Source organism: Atractosteus spatula, chromosome 4 (assembly GCF_055471065.1).
Source record: "Atractosteus spatula isolate fAtrSpa1 chromosome 4, fAtrSpa1.hap1, whole genome shotgun sequence".
NCBI classification, from domain to species: domain Eukaryota; kingdom Metazoa; phylum Chordata; class Actinopteri; order Semionotiformes; family Lepisosteidae; genus Atractosteus; species Atractosteus spatula.
Genome location: NC_142709.1, coordinates 4,222,075 through 4,243,552, shown reverse-complemented (window position 1 = coordinate 4,243,552; position 21,478 = coordinate 4,222,075). Strand labels below are relative to the sequence as shown.

The 21,478-nt window shown below is 40.1% G+C and overlaps 1 protein-coding gene across 8 annotated transcripts in view; it reads left to right on the top strand.

The window, feature by feature from the left end:
- The window catches only part of dmd (dystrophin), a 721,300-nt gene that overhangs the window by 667,559 nt on the left and 32,263 nt on the right, over positions 1-21,478 (top strand). For all 8 annotated transcript variants that reach the window (XM_088914984.1, XM_088914986.1, XM_088914981.1 and 5 more), the window contains 5 exons: positions 918-1,119; positions 3,915-4,000; positions 6,962-7,119; positions 18,562-18,728; positions 19,852-19,963. In XM_088914984.1, the coding sequence (XP_088771110.1) occupies positions 918-1,119; positions 3,915-4,000; positions 6,962-7,119; positions 18,562-18,728; positions 19,852-19,963 (725 nt within the window). The remainder of the gene's footprint in view (positions 1-917; positions 1,120-3,914; positions 4,001-6,961; positions 7,120-18,561; positions 18,729-19,851; positions 19,964-21,478) is intronic.

Below are 21,478 nucleotides of genomic sequence, written 5' to 3'. Positions count from 1 at the left end.
TTGATTTGCTGATGTCGGACAAGACACCAATCTCAGCATGGTTACATTTTTATTTGTCAGCAAATTAATGCACTGGAATCTGCAAAAAATAAAGGGGGGGGAAATTTCAAAAGTGTGGGGAGGGCTGTTTATAAGGCAGAGGTAAGCGTTTTTGTAAATGACTGTGTAAATACCAGGAGAAGTATTGCTTTTGATAAGACACATCAGCGCAGTGTCAGGTGCTTAAGTTGATTTACATGCTGCAGATAATTCGGCCTCCAGAGGTGCACACATCGCAAAAATAAGGATGTGCTTTTCAATTTTCTGGTGACACACAAAAAAGCTAATTTTCCTGTGTTGGGTAAAAAAATGAGAGGTTTTCTTTGATTTCTCCCTGCACCACTTGTTTTTGCTTACATGCTTCAATGATAAAACAAACCTGGAGATTTGCTGAAGGGATATTAGAAGATAGTGTAATTTTTGCTGCCATGTTGTGTGGGACTGTGATGTTCTGCAGTGGAGTTTATTTTTCTATAAATGTCACTTGGCAGTAAAACTTGCATATGGATGAAGATTTTGTTTATAAAGCAAATTGCTTGCCTGTTATTCTGCGCATTTGGGTGACATACATCCATATTTCTCCCTACCAGAATGACTCTTGTCATTTCTAGTAATGTGTAGTTTAACAGCTTGCAGGAATACTCCATATAACATCTTGGTATAAATGTTAATGATGTAAAATAACATTTTCTTTAGTGGCAGACTATAAGATTGTTTTAATGAGGAATTTGCTCGGTACTTCAGAAGGAAACAGCAGAGTCCGTTAAGAGTTCTGTCGCAAGGTTGGAAGGCAAAGGTGCTTCGTTTTATAATTAAACAGATGTGCATTACTAATTCAGCAGCTCGCCGTTTCTCTGAAATGCAGTTTTTCCCTGCAGTGGATCTCCTGGGGCTGTCGGCAGCATGCGAAGCCTTCGAACAGCACAACCTGAAGCAGAACGAGCAGCTCATGGACATCATGCAGATCATCAACTGTCTGACCACCATCTATGACCGCCTGGAGCAGGAGCACAACACCCTGGTCAATGTGCCCGTCTGCGTGGACATGTGTCTGAACTGGCTGCTCAATGTCTATGACACGTACGTTGACCGTTCTCCTGCTGTAACAACAGGAGGCAGAAGTCAGGCTTATGCCTAGGGTGTGCAGCACAAGAAAATGGGATGTTTGATCTCAAAGCAGGAAGAAAATGATCCTTAAGTCCCCTCCCTTTCATTGTATTAGTATACATCAGGAAGGTTTTCCCTGGTGGATGCCCCCTTGCCTCTTGCTTAGGGAATCTTCCAGTTATTTGGCCTTTAAGTTTTCGGTTGTTGTTTCCTCTAGCAAGAAGCTCAAGCATGGCTTAATATTTTCATTCCATCAAAGCATACAAAGAAATAGTTAACTGCCCATAAAATAAATGTTATAAACTGTCCCATCACAATCTCCAGACCTCAATCCAATTGAACATTTGTAGTTCGAATTGAGGAAGGCAGTTCACAAACCGAAATCGAAGAATTTGAATAACCCAAAGCAATTCTGCCTTGAGCACTGGTCAAAAGTGCCAGTGTCTCATAGCACTCTACAGGAGGTGTACCATCTGTGTAATGCCTGCCAGTGGAGGATTTACATAAATTCACCCAGACCTCTTTTAAAGAATGTCCTATTTATAAAAATGTGATACTCGAAAAGCATGTGAATTGTCACCCGCGTTTTCGAATAACGAAAGCCAACTATGAAACTATGAAGAAGTGATACAAAGAAAAATTTGCAAACCTCCACCAAATGAAAGTGAAGAGGAAGGCGTTAAACAAGTCGTTTCGTACTGAGTACCTGCAGCACATTCTACTGATTGGTATGGGTGACAGCTAGCACATAGCCTACGGAGTGGAGGGAGAGGTGTGTGATACAGTTCACCGCGTCTTGCTTTGTGCGCTATTAACATTTCATAAGAATATTTGTATTTTAGACTTTATCATGGAACCCAAAAATGTTAAGAAAATTACAATTGTGAGTGTGTGTAATTCCACAAAAAGCAAATGATACAAGTGGTTGCTGTTGCTTAGGTATTATTAATGATGTCAAACTAGGTAAGCAGTGTTTTTTAATTACTGAAAACAGAAGCCGTCATATGAATACTAGTTATTATTGTGTTTATTTTGTCATTTTTGGTGAAATAAAAGTAAACGTAGTGGTGACATTTCTGGGGTCCAGAATGGATTGTGATTTTGCCCCCTAAGAGATAATGGAAATAGGTTTTTCTTTTTATGGATTTTTGCTATATGAAAGAGTTCCTGGGAGCAAATTACATACAGTATATAAAAACAGGTACAGGTGTACTAATAACAGTTAAGTGTAACCTTTGTGTTTTCTAAACTTTTCTCTGTGCAATTCTAGTAATATTACAGCTTAAACACATAATCAAATTTATAAAGCTTCCTATTTTATAATGTATTTAGTTTCTATTTCATCAGGGAAATAATAGTGCTGGTGGGCTCCATAGTTTGCATCCATTTTATGTGTCTCCCATGAACGTAATGGTAGAAGAAGTGGAAAGAAGTACTATATCTTCAAAAGGCATGTCTCTGGTTGCTTTGCAGGAAGTGCTGTCATGCCCAGCAGCCTCAATGACTTTCAACAGCTCCATTCTGTGTGAATAATGGCAGTGCTTGAGCAGAATGACTTTCTTAATGCAGATTTGCTTGAAGCCACTCAGATCCACATGCTTAAAAATAAAACCCCTTTCACTAGTAGCCTCCTATGACCTCTTGTTGTTCTATCTGATCTCTAATCTGTCAGATCTCATGGGTCCACTGCTGAACTGACTCCTGTTTATTTGTCTTTAGAATGCACTGGGAGCATTTTTAAAGCCCATACAGTACAGTAGGTGGTCTGGAGCATTCGATTGTTCCAGGCTACTCGGTAGACTACACTTTAATCTTAGGTTTTATTAAGGAAATCTTTAGAGAACAATTTGTGGAGCAGAAAAACACAATTTAAGTTAGAGGATCTGTCCTCAGTGAAAAATATTAGACCTTTGGTTTGCAATGTGTTCCTCCATTTGTTTTCAGTGGTCAGCCCATTATGATCAGTTATTTCATTTTTGTTCACTTTTATCTTTACCAGTCTTGTGTACTGTGCATATCATGAACTGTGTAGTGTATTTGCAGTAGGTAACGGTGAATAAAATTATTGAATAACTATAAAGAGTTTAGCAGATCAGCATATCTACATATCTGTCTCTTCTGTAGACTGTTACAATATATAACCAGTACATTTTGAAACTAAACACCTGCACCTTAAAATGACCTCTTAGGCAGTTGATGGTGGTAGGAATAAACAGTTCATCCTTTCATTTTTGAAAACATGCATGATTTAAAATGATAATATCCTTTGCCTACATGAACTACATGAGCATTTGTTTAGAACGGTGTCACTGCCCCTCCTTCAGTGTTGCACGCAAATGTGTAAAGTCGTTTCTTTCGTGAAAACATGTCTTAACCTTCCCTCAGCTGGTGTTGTAAGTCATCCATTAAGATGAACTGGCACGATTCAATTTCACCGTAAAACGACCAATTGTGTTTATTTAGTTCTCTTCGCACTCCATCTTAAAAGGTTGAATTACTCTTCTGAGGTGGCGGAATTAATTAATTATGCCTCCTGAATTGCCGAGTGGCTTTGAAATTGATTTGCAATACGGCACAATGCAGTAGAAAAGTGGCCACGTTGAAGCAAAGGTGTCCAGTGCGATATCTTGATTTTTAAAAGGCGCCACCGTTGTTGTTTTTTTTACTGTTTTAATGATGCATCCAGTCACCTGTCTTCGGTTTTTGCCTTTGTGTCTCATCACCGAAATGAGCCTAAGTAAAACTTGGCTTTATTTTTTTTTTCACAGGGGCAGAACTGGAAAGATCCGTGTTCTCTCTTTCAAAACCGGCATTGTTTCACTTTGCAAAGCACATTTGGAGGACAAATACAGATGTAAGTCGCTTTCAGGATTTTGTGCATTTGTGTGGTAAGCAATAATGAAGTGACTGTTTTGTTGGGGTTTTTTTTCATTTTTTTTACTCAGCCATTAAATTGGAACTGGAATACAACCAGTGCTCTAAGCCTCTATGTATAGATTAGCCTGTGGACTAACTGGAGAAGATCTAGAGCCTTGTCTTGAACAGATACTCTCTATGTGCCACTTTTTTCTATGAGAAACATTCTCGTTTAATAAGGGAAACCAGTTCTGTCCGAGCCTGTGGGCATTTGTGAAATTTTCAGTAACGTGGGATTATCGTTTTGCAATACCTCCCTTGTGCAGCTAATAAGGTGAAGGATAAGCTATGAATATGACTAGCCGACTAGCAGAAACACTGGGCTCAATGGGTTAAGTGTAGATTATTGATACTTCAAGTGCTATTCCCCCAACTAGATGATTTTCTTGGCATTATTTAATCGAAGGGGGTGTTGATTGGTTACTCAAACCTATCATGCCTTGATATTATTGGTGCTGCTCCATGTATTTCTGGTGTATTTAAGGCTGGCCGCTGTCCTTGCAGGTTTTAACATTAGTTTTGGGCAAGGATACGCTTCAGTATTATTTTATGGTCAGGCTGGTAAATATAAAGACTTTAAAGAAGAGTCTTTTTGTGGACGCTGCAATGTTGTGAGAAAGAAGAAATACTTAGCATATTAGACACTCAGCGTTTTCATGACATGAAACAATACAGTAGTTATCTATTAAGTGTAATTAGTTCCTTCATAATAATGTACAAAAACATAAAACAGCACATGACCTTATTATAAACTGTTAAATTGCACATCATAAAAACATGATTATAATATTTGAGGAAAACCGCAGTATATAAAGTTTGCAGTTTTTCTGTTGCATAAAGCAGTTTTAATGCTTGTTTATCTGCTCTGGACTTTGTGCTGTTTTTAAACATAATCAGAATTGCATGCCCTCATTTTCCTGTGGTGTTCGGATTCTGTGAGGCAAATGAATGTGCACAAGAAAAATGTAAGGAACTAAGGGGCAGGAAGAAATACTGTATTATTAGTATTATTGAAATGAAAAAAGCAGCTCTGGAGATGAATTATTGATAGGTAAATCCGGTCACTGAATCTGATTCAAACAATACATATCATTATTTTTTTCTGCATTCATCAAGTGTACTGTGTCTTTCCTCGCAATATTCCCAAGGCTGTTGAGGCCCAAATGAGATCTAACAGCCAGATGATATAGGTCATTATTAACAAAATTATGGTGACAGTGTAGGCAACAGACTGCAATAAATCAGTAGAACTTTTGCCCTTTCACCTCAGGAGAGTCACCATGGCTCATTCCAAGGATGAAGGATTTAGCTCTTCAATCAGCATGATTCATAAAACCATGTACTGGAGAAGTGGGATGGACTTTAAGGATGGCAGGAGATGGGTATTGGGAATGCTTTATCCTATTTTACCATTTGGTCTCCTGAGTCTAATATGGAGGCTGTTCTATATACTGTATCTACTTGCTTAGAGTCCTTCATTTTCTATGTCTGCCGGTCCAGCACTTTTCAGAACTGCAGGCAATATTAGGGATTTTTTTTTTATTACTCTGATGAAGAAGTAACATCGAATTCAATTTAGATTCACATAGGGGTGGGTCCTTTTCATCGCAATGCTAGAGGCATGCTCTGTTTTGTGTTGTTATCTGATGGAATGTACAACAAGTACTCTGGTTGCCTTAGGGTTCAGCTGGCAGTCCGCAGGGTCAGCAGTGTCAGACATCTGATATACAGCTTGAACCAGTGGTGCACACAGTGATGAATGGTTGTGCACAGAATTTTTGAAGCCTGTCACATGGGCACACCTCTCCAGGAGGAATGAGAAGTTGTTTTGCAAAGAAAATCAATAACTGCTGAGATGCCCTGATCCTTCATTAAGAATGCATGGCATGTTACGTTCATACACTTCTTGTTCTGTTGAGGGAATAGTTGTCATTGGGCTCTGGAGGTTCTTCATAAACAACTAGACACAGTTAGGAGCATCTTGTCCTTAACTCCTTCCATTTCAGAGAGTTTGACAGTTGCATAATAATGTGTTATGTGTCCGAATATATGTTACAGTAAGAAGATAAGATCCTTAAATATCTAACTTAGGGATTTCACAGATTTACTGAAGTATTCAGGGATTTTGTGAAAAACCTGGTTTCACATTTATATTGTTCAAATATAAATGTATGTAATCGGAGGAAGATGAACCAGTTGGCTTTCGACTTAATTTTTATTTTCTTACTTTTTTATATCATGGTTCACGTGTAGCAAAAGGAAATATTACTTTAATTAAACTGGAGAAGGAGTTGAAAATTATGCAATGTGGTTAACAGTGAATTTCCCTAAAAAACAGGTATTGTAAAATACTTGAATGTTGCTATCGCTTTAAGTTTCTTTTTGTAAAAAACAAATTCTTGCTTGAGTGCTGGGTTTTGAATTTTTTTGACAGAACTGGAGAAGATCCATATTCAAGGATTAGTAAATACCATCTTGAACCTGCCAGTTATAAGGGCCAAGAAATAGTGTATAATTATTAATATGTACTGACGGAATTCAGATCTAACCTCAAAAGTATGCCAGTTCCAACTCTTATTTCAGGAATTGACTATACGTCTTGTTTGTCCATTTTCCTTCCGGCAAAGTGCCATTTTTGTTTCATGATTTCATTTTTATTCAGGCTTATGAAAGTACAGAGTGGAAGACGTACATAATTCGTACATTAAGCAAGCCTTAAATCTTTAGGTGTGTGTGTGTGTATAGCCTCTGACGTAAGACAAATAGAAAGCAGCTGATGTGTCCAGGCGTGCAGATGAAACTTGATGCAGACCCCCTGTACAGTCTAGCACAGTTTGGAGGGGGCTTTTACCTTGCTACAGGAAGAGAGAGGCAAGTCCTCCCTGATTTGTTTCTCCAGATCTCTTCAAGCAGGTGGCCAGCCCCACAGGCTTCTGCGACCAGCGCAGGCTGGGGCTCCTCCTGCACGACTCCATCCAGATCCCGCGGCAGCTGGGAGAGGTGGCCTCCTTCGGCGGCAGCAACATCGAGCCCAGCGTGCGCAGCTGCTTCCAGTTCGTAAGTGCTTCCCCGGCCACCCACTCTTCCGACCCCCTCGGCGACCCCGGCTCCCGCCCCGCTCGCTTGGTCCTGGCCGGGAGAGGGCTGCCGTGTGGGATTTTTCATTAATCCATTGATCACATTTCTTGGCAGAGTGCATCCTGGGAACTTCCACCCCCCCCCCCCTTAGCAACAGCTGTGGTGAGGAGAGGGGCAATGGGAATCGTTAGGAGAGAAAGGAAAACAAAAGTGCATGGGGAGTTTTATTGCTGCAGGGCACTTCTGCGCATCGCATCCCACTGCGACGTGCAGCTTTTATCAGTAGGGAAAAAAAAACGACTATCAAAATAATATTGCCTAATGTGCGTGTTAACTTTTGTGAAAATTCGGAGATTAGAGTTAAATTCCTGGTGTGATTTCACTGACTGTGAAATCTAAAACCAGCTGAGCTGTGCTAACAGCCAGAAGTGCTTCAATCAATTCCTTTGATGGAGGGTGTAATGTTAAGAATACCGTAATTTGCTATGGATTTTAATTGCAGCTGTACAAAATTGCCTGTGCATATCGTGGTAAAAATGTAGTAGTCATTGTCCGTATCTGCTTATGATATCAAGTGAAAGTGTTTTTTTCAATGGGCCCTGTGTTATGTAAGCATGAGACTCCAAATATCCTTTTTAAACAAGCCTGAGGAAAGTCGTTTAGCCTTTGAGAACATTTGTAATGATTCAGTACAAACACCTCCTGGATCTGCATGTCCATTTAATATTCTGAGGCAAATGAGACATTTTTACTACTTTTCACCTTGAATCAGACTTCAGTGATCTGTTTATGAAGATTGCTTCTGCTTCGTATTGGTTCCATTAAAAAATTGGCATGAAGATGCAATTTGACTTGACTTTTAAAGAGTTCTAGTTAAAGCTGTGCTCCAGTCCTCATTGCACTCCCATTAACCTATTGTTTTAAGATTAAAGAGCCCAGAGCATTTTTTCTGGAAACGTTCTGATGCCCACCCAACACTCTGGTCTAACTGATTTAGCCAAATGTTGGTTGTGGCACTGCTGGGTGTGCGTAACAAGATCTTTTTATATGCCCGTTTCCAGGCCAACAGACACACCAAACACAGTTGTAAGTATAAAGAAAACACCAGTGCTCTTTATTTATGGTAAGGGAAATATCAACAGCCACCACAAACAAACACCAGAAGAAACCTAAGATCCACCCAAGCTACTGACTATGCTCCTTCATGATGTCCCTAATTGTTCTAGCTTGGTTCCAGTTTCACCCTGAGATCTCACAAAATACTTCCAGGCCCACTACATCTCTCTCTGAGACTCTTCACAAAATGAGCACTTCCAGAATTCTCAAAACATCCAAAACGTCCTTTCTCCCTTGGTTGATCACCTCTTTCTCCCTCTGGTAGGAGTGTACTGTAAAGGATCTGCCTAATACTTCCATGCAAGAGAGTGACTGGAAGAGAAAACCTTCTTCCTTCTTCCTGGTTTTTAACCTGTCACAAGACCCGTTGTCTTCTGGCAACCAGTCAGGTGACCAAGAGCAGCCGCTCATTCCCCCCTAAGGTTTCTGGGGAATGTAGTCCAGACAAGGGTGCACATGTAGGATGTACAAACCAAACTCGCAAATTAAAGAATCATCATAGGTGTTCAGTATGAAGCTTGACGCATTGGGCGAATGACACCATTGCGGAGTTAGTATTGGGAATGACCTCCATGAGCAGTCACACAGGGCGGGCGCACTGATCTAATCAGTGTCCGGATGGATACTGTAGCTAAGCCTTTTTCCGGCAAGAGAAAAGGCTGGCCACAGCAAGACCTCTGCTTGGACTTGGAGGAAGAGAAAAACAGTTGGCTCAAAAGCAAGGACATTTGTCAATGTATTGGTGAGCAATAAGGTTGCTCTTGAAAGACGTTCTTGTATTGAAAGAAATTCCTCCCCATACCATCACATTTCCACGGTCAACTGATTGTATCGTTCCTGGGCTGACCTCCTGCTTCCCAAGATGTGGCGGTCTCCCAGACAGAGCTGGTTTCTGAGGACTGGCTGATTGTTGAACAGCTCATTCTCCAGTTATCTTCTCTCCCAGACAAGCTGCCCTCAATCAAGTCCATCTTCAGGGCTGAAGTGGGGCATGATTAGATAATCTGATATTCTTGTGTTCATTAAAAATGTCTTTTTTTAATGGTGATTTGTACAGATTCTTAGTTATTTCACACAGAGCACTTGCTATTTTTATGATATGAGTCTCACATGATTTAGGCTCTGTATTTTGCTTTCAAAAGGGACTCCTACTCAATCACCAAACTGCTCACTTACTAAATACTGTGCTGCCAGTGAGACACGCATTCGCCATCATACCTGACCTGTTGCCTTTTCATTGTGCACCAGTAGTCGGTACAGTACAGGAGAAAGAATAAAAAATGAAGTGTTTTATAGCATTTCATAGGCAGTGATTTGTTTGGTTTGTTCTGTAGGCTTGGTATTTCCCTCCTGGCATGTGGGTTAATTATGTACTAATTACTACAGGGGTGTCAAACATATGGCTCGCGGGCCAGATCTGGCCCTCCAGGCTCATTTGTTTAACCTGTGTGGCAGACGCAGTCAGAGCCGCGGCTGGGAATCCATTCACACCTTGTCTGGATGGGCACAGCTGACACACTGCAGACACCCTGGATGGCTCTCGCACACACAGCGCTCCCTGCGGTTCTCTGCCTCCGTCCAGTCTCGGTGTCCCTGCTCGATATCGGCGCAGTTCTGATTTGATAGGGGTGGGGGATAAACTGACTATGGGGGACCTGGCCAAATACTTCCTCTAAACACCTCCTCCAAATTCTGGAGCAGCGTCAGTCACCGAATCATGACTTGGTGTCACTGAAACGGTATCCAGGTTTCTGAATAACACCATGTTTGGTTTGTAGAGCAGCTAGCTGTTGCCAAAAGGTAGTAACAACAGCTGAAGAATCTATTATTTTTACTGCCAATATGTGTTCACCATTTTTGGTGTTTATTTTATGTGACATGACCTCCCTTGAACCTTGCCTTTTGCCAATAATTTCCCACTTAAAAACACAAACACTCTGCTGCTTGCTGAAGCATATTGTATTTTGCCTGTCATCACAGACAGTGAGTGATAGTCCTGTCAGCCCCAGAGTTTACAGGTGCACTTCACTAATTGGCAATGATGTCTTCGTAAACTGAGTGATTGGTGTATAGTTTGCTGTTCAGAAACTGTATCTAGTGTGAGATTCCTTCAAATAAAAATGAAATTCCATTACTTTACATGTAAATGGTTGACTCACTGCTGGGGTCTATAAAATCACCAGACCTTGCTCAGTAATGTACTGTACTGATGTTCAAGTACATTTCATGGCAATGCAAATATCTTCCAACTGCTGAACTTTTTCACGTTTTACAGCCAGGGAAAATGCTTTACTTATCTTCGCTTTATTTTCTTTGCTTTTGTGACACCTGAAGCACTTGCAAAACGTTTTGCTGATGTGGTGTTAAAAATACAGAGGATGTTAAACGATAAAACCCAGCAAGTGAGATCTGGGAGGTGGCGATGAAGCAAAGTACCTTTGCTGTAGAGAACATGTCTTCATACAATGAAAACCCCATTGACTCTGTGTTGTAGTCTAGTTAATGTAGTGAAGAGTGGTGGTATGTAGTTGCGCATTTATTTTTAGCAGTTGTTGAACAATATTCTTTTCTACAGATCAGATATACATAATGTATTATAATAAAAAATACACAGTATCTTAAGTAAATGTGGTTATTCATTTAAAAAAGAGTAATGAGGAGTAATTACTATATTAGCATCTAGTAAACTGCAAAGACTGCTAATTACATTCCTAAAGCAGTCATATCATTGTAAATGAAATGCTACAAATGCACCATACATCTAAAAAATGCTATTTATGCAGATTGTGGTATTTCCATGATGGGTACAGCACAGTGAAACACATTGAAATCAAACCTGGCCCATCACAGTAAAATGGGTCCGATACCCCTGAATGACTAAAAGATAAAATCAGTCAACTTTGTGAATTTGAAAAAAAATCAAATAGGCTTCTGTACAAATTCTTTATTGGTTATCCTTGTTTTTCATAGTCTTGAATCCCTCATTGAAGGAGGACTGCTCTAATTATCTAAGCTGCAGGCCTGTCATGTGACCATACTGTACATTCAATTTAACAAAAACACCAGGGCTAGATGTCTCTAGATCTCTAGGTAATGTTGAGTGGAGACATAAGACTCAACTGTAATGGTTTTTTGTCCCCTCAAAACATATCCTGAAATGCCAACAGCATGCAAAATAATTTGTTTTCTGTAATGAGTTATTTAGATGGATGACAGTCATCTGCCTTCCATGGTGTGTGTGATTTATTCTCGTATAATCAGGTCCACCATTGATTATACTGGAGTCAGCACTAGCTGTAATATCATTTTACAGTGCTGTAATAGGAGGAACTGCTGTCTTGAAATTTTGCAAGGAGGGACAAAGCTTTGTCTTCCCAATTGTCTTTTTGTTCAACATAATCTCGGTTTATGACTTATTAAGAGGTTATACAATTATTGGTAAAAAGTTGGTTTACTCCCTGTGTCAGTTAATCTTTCGATTAATTTTGGTGCTCTTGTCTGTGAAAATGTAAAGTTGAATCGCAAGCAACAGTGTTTTTGCTGGATACATAAGGCATTGTATTCTACTTCGTCAAATATCAATACTCTTCACGTCTTTGGTAGACTTCTAAATTTACTGCATTTTTAGAGTACACCATTAAAAAATCTTATCATACAGTAGGTATCTTTTTTCAGTCACAGAAAATTGAAATGGTCGCCCTTACTGGGGGGTAGTCTCGGTTGTATTTTCACTTGAAAAGTTTGCGGGAGCAGTGAGATCAGTCTGGGCCCAGCTCCATGTACTGTAGCTCTTGCACAATGCACTGTGAATGAGGGGTTGATTCGATCAGTTGGTGTCCTGCTGGGGTAAGACACTGCCAGTCTGTGTCGCAGCATTTTTCCGCACTGGGGAACTCCCATCAGATTACATCAGGCTTCTATCGGTACTTATTGTTGAATGGAATTATGCCCTTAAAGAAAATTACCTTGCCTGGCACTGTAGAATTTTTCACAGAACTCCTGGGTGAGCAGATGCTGCTTTGTCACTTTGTCACCAAATCTGGGGGTTTTCATGCAGTAGTCAGCAGGGGGAAGAGTAAATCCTAAAGGAAAATGCCTCAAACTATCAGCTTCATGGAATGGAACTATCAGCTTCATGGTGCACGGATTTTTGTTAAATTGACACGCGTCAGGTGAGGCACGGGCAATTTGGGGTCAGTGTTTTCTGCTTTCATACTGAGGGCCCTGCAGTTGCTGACTGCTGCAGCGGGTGTTAGATTCTCCTGTGGCCTCGAGGTTCCCAGTAAGCACTGTCCTCTCAGCCACTCAGATGAGGCAATAAAATCTTATAAGCTTTGCTGGAAGCACTGTAGGGTCTTGTGGTGTTTCACTGGGCATCTTGTATCTGTGGGTGGGGACGGTGTTTTGAGAAAGACAGACACAAGTGGAAGAGAATCCCCATCTCATCAATGTTTTTTAATTCTTTGTTGGAGGATTACTAGAAAAGCAACTTTGAATTATCGCCATAATGATTAAGTAATCATGGAAAAGAAAGACAGAATTCTGTCTTCTCCATTCCTGGTGTGTAGTCAATGTTTCTGAGCTCTGCTGCATTCAGTAGCTGTGATGCAGCCCTACAGTCTGTCTTCATTTGAGCTATAGCCATGATACAGTACTGCCAGGCTACATCAAGAGTAAGTTTATGAAGCCTGAATATGAGGCCACAATTTACTTCTTTTCCTTTAAAGAATCTACCAAAATGATTAATATCTTCAGTGAGGCACTGTCTGGGAGAGACTAGTTTCAAAATTTCAGATGAATATATTCTTTTTTCACAGTAATGTTTTGTGGACCGTCGCATGGAATTCTGGTTACCTAATGGAATATCTAAGACATGATTATAGCACAAGGTTTAATGAAAGGGAGGAAAAGATGTTTACAGTCTATTCAAGGAATTTTTCACCACGTGGAAAATAAAAAAAAACTTTAATCTTTTCTTTACGCATATGTTATGTCATTCATAGAGAAAGCATCTGTATTTTCTGCAAAGGAAAAAGTAATAGGTATATTCTATGCTGAAAAGAGAAGACAGAAAACACAACGGCTGTGGAGCCTCCTTCGGGTGTGAGCTTCAGGTGTAAGCTTGTAGGGGTTGTGAATTCGCTTTGTGTTGCTGTCAAGCACAGGTGTGGCCTCCTTTAGTGTTTTATGTCTTTTGTTTCTGTGTAGATTAAATTTGGTTGTGATCTCAAAGTACAAATGAATAAGGTTCCCAGAAAATCTGAGTAATTTACAGATCCTTAGCTGTTTTTCTCGTGTCCATAATACCCATAAGAGTGTCCATAAGAGAACGGGCTCTTTGTGTTTGTGCTAATAACCCTCAAAAACACATAGCACCTTCTTAAAGAACACTTGTAAACCTACAGTAAGTCACACAAATCACTTTTATTTCCTAAAATGTGCAATAGTGCATACCTTGGAAGGAATTATGTGATGTCGCAGCTTGTTGATGGGATGGATCAAAAGTATGTCTACAAAGCGACACGTCCGTTCGCTGTTGATGTGGCACCTGCTGTCTGTGCCTTTTCTATTGTAGTTAGATGCAATGCAGTAGTGAAATTCAGCAGTATAACCTGAGGAGTTGCTTTAGTTAAAGAATCATTTGCATTTAAGGCTGACAGATTTCACTACAGAATAAACGTCATATGTTTATAGTATGCAACACATGATTATCTATAACTGGCAATTTATTTGTGTTGCCAAAGGCTCTGGGGAGGAAGCCAGATTTGGATCCTAAGCATCAGTCAGCTTTCATACCCAGAAATCTGCTATAATGCCCAGAATTATGCCATTAATACATGCTGTCTTACAGGAAATGGCCTGAACCCCATAATTAAAGTCTTGTATTATTTGCATTGTGTTTACAAATGTTGCAAGCTTTTTTTCTCCAGAGGTGCCAGAAATATTATCAGATTGTTTAGATGTAACACAGTAATGTGTGTGAAACAACTTACAAACATCACTGCTACAGATTAAACAAAAACTAGTTGTACCCACTGTACGACTGGACACTGGACAGCAGGGTTGTGGAGTAGGTAGGAGGATACCAGGTAGGAGGTTGTACCCTTGAGCGAAGTACTTCACTCAGACTGTTCTAGGTAACTTCCGGCTGTATAAATGGATTTTCAGCGGGAACAAGTGAAAGTCCATTCCATGCTGGAAAGAGAAGAAAAGAAACACAACGTTTCAGCTGTGGAGCCTTCTTGAATGGATGCTCTCCATATTGTCATTGTAGACGTGAATTTGTTTCCAATTCCGATCTGTTGAAATGAAAGGATTAAATTGAGAAAATAATCTGCTAGAGCTATAGTTCTGATATTGTAATTGTTGTATCTTGAATGTGAAAGGCAGGCGGTGTGGTGGCACAGTGGTTGGCATGGCTGGGTTTATTGCTGCAGTGCTGTCTGTGTGGAGTGTGTATGTTCTTTCTGTGTTCACGTTCTCTCTGTGCTCTGGTTTCCTCCCACAGTGCAAAGCCATACTGCTAGGCTAAGTGCCTTCTGGGAAATCTAGCCGTGGTTGTGTGAGTGTCTGTGTAATTGTGTGTTTGCACTGTAATGGACTGGCACCCCGTGCTGGGTATCTTCTGCCTTGTGCCCTCTGCTTGCCAGCATAGTGACGAGCTTCCCTATGGCCAGGTATTAGATCAGGCAGTTAGGAAATAGATGGATGAAAGTAAAAGTAGCACACAAAAAACACCCAACAGTATAACAGTGTAATAATATATAACAATATAAGGAATGGCAATAGTATACAGTTCGCATACTCATTGCGTATTGTACCTGTATCGGAAAAGTAAAAATGCACAGCTCTTACTTTACAATTTGTACTTTGCTATACCCTTCCTTCTCAGTTGAATTAATATCATGTGGCATCTTGCCCTTTCTATATAAATTTCCAAAAACTATATAAGAAGATATTTAAAATTACTACTGCTGACAGAGTTCTGGGACTGATTACTCAATGGAGCACTGAATCTTAGTGGTGAGAAATCAGTTCTTCACCATTTCAGTACCCACAGTTTTACCTGTCAGACTGACAAGCTTCAGGCTTGGGTGCGCTATAATGGGTGTTACAAACACTTTTTAGGGAGATGGCAGTAGTGGTTTGTTCTTACCCAAGATCTTACCCAAGATGTACAGTTGAAAGTTAATTTAGAAGAACAGGTTTGTGTAACTAGGCCTTTTATAATAAAAGAAATGTAGAACTGAGTTCTTTTTCTGCGCTGAAATAATAATTAGCTTTGTGAGGGAAACTGTGACCTTTAGTTTGCTCTCATATGTAATGCTCTTAAAAGCGTGGTCTGCTTGATTGTGTGGGCCTGTTTTCTGTCTTGGATTGCAAATTTTAAGTAAGTCAGATTTATAACCTTACCTAAGAGTTTTGCCCTTAAAGGTTTACTGAATAATACCTAAAGCCCTGAGGCTCTCTCAACTTGCTCCTGAAAGTGCAGAGATGCATGACGCAAAGACGCATAAAAAAACTGCTTCATTTGAATGTCATTTTACGCCTTAAGCTATAAAACTGAATCAGCCTTCTGTCCCCTAAACAGCATTTTGTTCACTTTCAAAAGCAGAGGATTAATATAACATCGGATCTTAAAGTAGGCACACACTTTATATTCTAGATATGAATTAAATGTTAGATTAATGCTTGCTTACGTTTCTAATGTCGTCAGACCACCAAGGGGCACTGCTGTATATTACTGTTGAATCTTCCATTTTCTGACACGCGCTCCTCTTCCTCACTGTCCTGCAGTTTATTTCTTGGTGTGACAAAGGCTGTGACTTCACCCCACCACCCCTACCAGCTTTTGCATTGTTAGGTCTGAACAGAATGTGCTTTACTCTTTTTAAATAACACTGTGGCTTCATTAACCAACCAAAGAGCTGTTTGTCTATGTGGCAGGCCACATTCAACAAAATCCGGTTTCATTTAATTTTAACCATTTTAATGCAAAGGTGCATAGACAATTCTTTTATATAAAGTGGGTTGGATGTTGTAATTGGAAATTAAGCTTTCCATTTGTCTCTGTTTGCTCTTGTTTCCTCATTGCCAGTTCAGATGCGACATGTCAGATCACAACTTCACCAGCAGTTCATCTGTGAGAAGATGGCAAAGTACTCATTGGTTTGCAGGCCAGACAACCACACATGTCCTCATACTGCTCATGTAACAATGGCTTTCTTACAAGATGAGCCAGCTGAGCTTTCATGGTTTAACAGACTTGAGTACCATCCCATATTTACGGGATAAGTTAGGTTCCCTGGAGTTTGGCTTCTAGAGTTGAGAAATCACGAACAGCAACTTGCCACAAAAGCACTTGTCACAAACGTACACCTTGAGTGGCTTCCGGCAGTGTCCATAGATACTCCTAGTCTGTGACCCTCCTGTTATGACAAATTATAATCAGAATAATGACTTGACCTCTTGCCATTTCTCTTCAACAAAATGTCAGTGCATCTGCTGCCATTAAAGATGGTAGTTTTTCCTAATGACAGCTTTGTGAATTGGTTTCATTCATGAAAAGCGTTCGTATGAGGGGCAATGGAGAATGTGAAGAAAAGTGCGAGTGACCTTGTGCGAATGTGTCTTTGGAGAAGGAGAGCAGAGAAGAAGACAACAGAGCTGAGCCCTCCTGATGTGTTATTGACAGTTCCATCTGGCTTGTGGCTGACAACATGGCTTTGCCTCGGCAAAGCTCCATCAAGATTTCTGTTCAAAGGGATTAAAATGTTGCTCCAGGGAATTTAGCCCTGCTTATCTAGCAGCCTTAGTTTTTTTGTTATTAAAACTTGTAAAGATGTATGTTCAGAAATCAAACAGTATTCCCTCCCGTCATGACTTTACATATTAGAATTGTAAATTTCTGCCAGCTGGGGAGTGAGTTACTAATCAGAATCAATAGGAAGTGCGCGTGTCAGGACTCCCTGATGGAGGAGATTTTAAAGGCTGCAGCACACTGCCTTCTCTGTGCATGTGTTGGGGAGGGACAGCTTTGATACATTGTACTGTAAGGAGATCCACTAATTAAAATGCAGATGGCGAGCGAGCAAGTGCTGCGTAGGTAAAGTGGAGGCTGAATTTGTAACCCTACATGATTGCAAGTTTAAAACACCGGTCCTTCTGCATGGTTAGAAAGTGTAACAACATCTGGTAGGGACTGCGAGCTGTGGAGTGAAAGATCCCCTCTTACAGCAGCACCGGTCCCATGTGGTGTGGACACGCCGCATTTCTTCTTCAGCCTGGGCTGTGGGTTTGTGTGCTCATCGTTCTGCGGGATAGTGTCACAAATTCCATGTCATTGCCAAGTCCGTGACACCGGTAGACTTCCTGCACACAATTTTATAAGATGAAGTGAAGGGGATCTCATTTAAGGTGATAAAATCTGCCATTCTGTATATGGTCAAAGAACTTGAGGTATTGTTTTTCCATTTGATGTACTGCCCTTGATTGTTGCTTTTTTAAAGCTGCCTTCGGAACTGGTTCACACTTCTTTTCTGAAGATGGCAGCAGCAGAGTGCATTCTGAAGTTTGCCCAGATTGCTTGGCAGTGTAGCAGAAATGACTGTCTTGTCCCAGTACACTTTGGAGAGCAGTGTAAATCATCCTTTTGAATGGAAGTTTAATTGCTGCTCTGATGTCTAAGACTTTCTAGGACTTCGCCTTTGTTACTTTTCCGTAAAAATGTCTTTAGAAATTTCTTAATACTGTTTTTTAAAGTTGGGTTTTATTCAGCTTCCTCATGGCCACTTGCACCAGCATATGAGGGGTATCTTGTGTTGAAAAAGGAGGCTGTTCTGTTGTTTTGATCTGGTTCTGTATATAAGATTGAGCACCAGTGTAATATATATACTGTGTACTGTATATATTGTAAAATTCAGAAACTTTAACATCAAGAGAACATAGTGAAATAATTCCAATACATGTCTTACTTACTTTAGCTGTCTGGTTTGATGAATGTAGTAATCACATATGTTCTCTAATAATTGTGGCATAATTCATCTGGCAATTGGTAGCAGTTTCTAGTCTTTCCCCTCTCCCACCTTACGTAATAACCTCATCAAAATATCCCTGATGTTGCTGTAAATTATCTCATCCTACTACACCAACTCTGTGCCTTCCAGTGTCACTCTTATAAAGGTGGCACCTCTTTTTTAGCGTACAGTATGTTGATTGCAGTCCCTTACTGGGCCCCCTGATAAAATCACAGTTGTTTTCGCAATATCATCTGCGTTTATTTCTTTCTTCTCATCGTACGAACAGGCCAATAACAAGCCTGAGCTGGAGGCAGCTGTGTTCCTGGACTGGATGCGTCTGGAGCCGCAGTCGATGGTCTGGCTGCCCGTGCTGCACAGAGTCGCGGCGGCAGAGACCGCCAAACACCAGGCCAAGTGCAACATCTGCAAGGAGTGTCCTATCATCGGATTTAGGTAAGCCAGGACGCCGCACTGAAGACTGAACAGGATCACAACAGTTAGACTCTCCTTTCCTAAACCCTGCCAACAGCAGCCTCTAAAATTATTCAGATGCTTAATGCGCCACCACTGAAAGTTGATTCAGCATATAAAATTCAAGTGTACATCATGACTTTTTTTAAACAAAATCAGTGCTGGATATAAACCAAAAGCGTAACTGTGAAGAATGGTTTCAGGTGTTTACATGTCCTGTAAAAATGTTGAATTTCAATGCCATAAATGTGTCTTGGGAAATTATCTTATTGCACCAACCACTCCTGTCATCAGATCTGTTTTGAAGAGCTTTTATATTTTCTGGAATTGAAAGTGGCATAAGTGACTTGAAGGCTGGTAACTCTCTGCCGGATAGCGTATTTGTATGCTTGTGAAAGAGACAGCCTTGGCTTCACATGTGAGGGAGGAAAGCTCTTGGCTTCATCATGTTGGCTTAGAAATGAATTTCAAATCACCATAGTTTCTTTGGGAGCCTAATAGAACTGGTAAGTGTGTCTCTAGATTCCGTGCAGAGCTTATTGACCAAAAGCTGCCAGCACAGATTCTGAAGGGCGACTGATGTAAATCACAGATAATCTGCAGCACTCATTATCTTTAAGCACCTGTATCAATCTTAAATCAAAATTAAGTCTTTCTCTTTCCTTCTCTATAACACTGCCTAAGCTAGGGTAAGATCCTGTTCAGTTCTTGTGTAGGACTGGAACGTTTCCAAAGAAATATGCACTACAGAAGTTTAGTTTAGAGTTTCTTAACCTCCTTGAGTGGCTTGGTGTACACGACACTTTGCTGAACGTGGGCTAACCACTGACAGGTTAAATTCTGATTTGAGTTGAATGAAGAAACTACATTAGGGGAGACTGCATTATTCTTGCAGTCAAAAAGGGTAGGATTTTTTCTATCTGCATTTTAACCTGGGTTTCACAAATCAGATTGTTGTCAAATGATATAATCATATGAAATTCAATGCCACTGTTTGCTAAAATAAAAAAAAGAAAAATTAATATTCTGAATGTGAGGAAATTAACAACTCCCTCCCTATGCTCACTCATGTAAAAAGTTCAAATTGATCTTTCTTCTTCTTTAGGTACAGAAGTTTAAAGCACTTTAACTATGACATCTGCCAAAGCTGTTTCTTCTCTGGACGGATTGCAAAAGGTCATAAAATGCAGTACCCAATGGTTGAGTACTGCACACCGGTAAGCTGATGAATTTAACTGCACGATACTGTCATTCACCATTTATAACTCTGCTCTCATTAAATTACATTTTTACACCTAATGTCTGTCTCAGATACTGTTATAAAAAGCATAAATAGGAAGTCTTAAGCACAGAACAAGCAAGGTAGTGGTGGAATATATTCTGTCAGCAAAATATGCTGTCAACTTTGTGTAATGAGTGCTTGAGAAGATATTAAATATGCACGTTAACACAGCATAAAAACAGCCACACTGGAGGAAAAAAATAACAGATGTCATTTATTTTGAAATGAATAAACAGCCTTGTTTGTGTTGCGATAAACTCCTCCCAGGTGAATATGCTTCACGCCTCTTCAAAGATTTCTCATGCCCATGCGTGGTCTGAAGATGTAACATTCGGATTCGCTTATTTTATTTTGCAGAGCTACAGTCTGAACGCGGAGGTTTAATTTCCTAGTAGCCTGTTAACCCATATCAAATGGGATAATCTTTAAATTCCCAGGAATTCATTGGTGGTATTTATGTAGGTATACAAATGTGCTTTAATCTCTGGCAGACTTCGTGTCATCAGCACTCAGAGCAGTAATCCCAAAAGTTTAGTAATTGGAGCCATGTAAGCATGAGTAAATGGCATAATCTGAGTGTAAATCTGATTCTAGTAAATAAAAGTGCTAAATTAATGTTCTGTCCAATAAAGCAGGTCTCAGTGCCCAGGAATAATCAAGTGTTTATAGGTTTCAGAGATGATTTGACAGCAGGTGAACAGGCGGTTTGGAGACTGATGAGTGCATTTACTGTAGAATCACCATGTTTTTATGAGCCCACTATGGTGCTGAAGCATTAAGAGTTGTAAAGCAGGTTCATACCAGAGAGAAAATTGCAATAAGCTTTTAATCTGTAGATGCAACTATATATGTAGGGTCCAGTGCCCTTCTCTTGTGTGGAACTGTTCCTCTATTCCACGTTGAGGATCTGTACAATTGAGTTCTGCTGTCGTGTATTAAAACAGAATGAGGCATTAAGAGGTGTCGATGTTAATGTATTCTATTTGTTTGAATATTGCAGAAATATTTTGAAGATACATTGAGGATCTTTGCAGGGAAAATGGATTATTTGTAGGGCTATGTTCTATAAAGACAAAAGGAACTGCAATTCTGCCTTTACTGAATTACGTCTCTTATGTGAATAGCAAGATAGATTCGTTGAAAATGGACTGTAACATTTCCAATAAATCTATCCTGCTATTCATATAAGAAATGTAATTCCAGCTCAGAATGGCATGGTTTGCTTGAAGGCAACACTGGTTTCCTATATTGGACACAAATAACATCATAAATCAGCAGTATTCATTGTTTTAACACTGAGAAATTAAAACGTCCATGCCTTATGCCAGCATTGCGTTATTATGCATGTGAAATAGATGGGTCTAATTTTGCTCATTTTAACATGTCTTCAGTGATAGCTAACTCTGGATCATGAAGGATGGGATGTGTTGGAATAGATAATTCCAGAGTT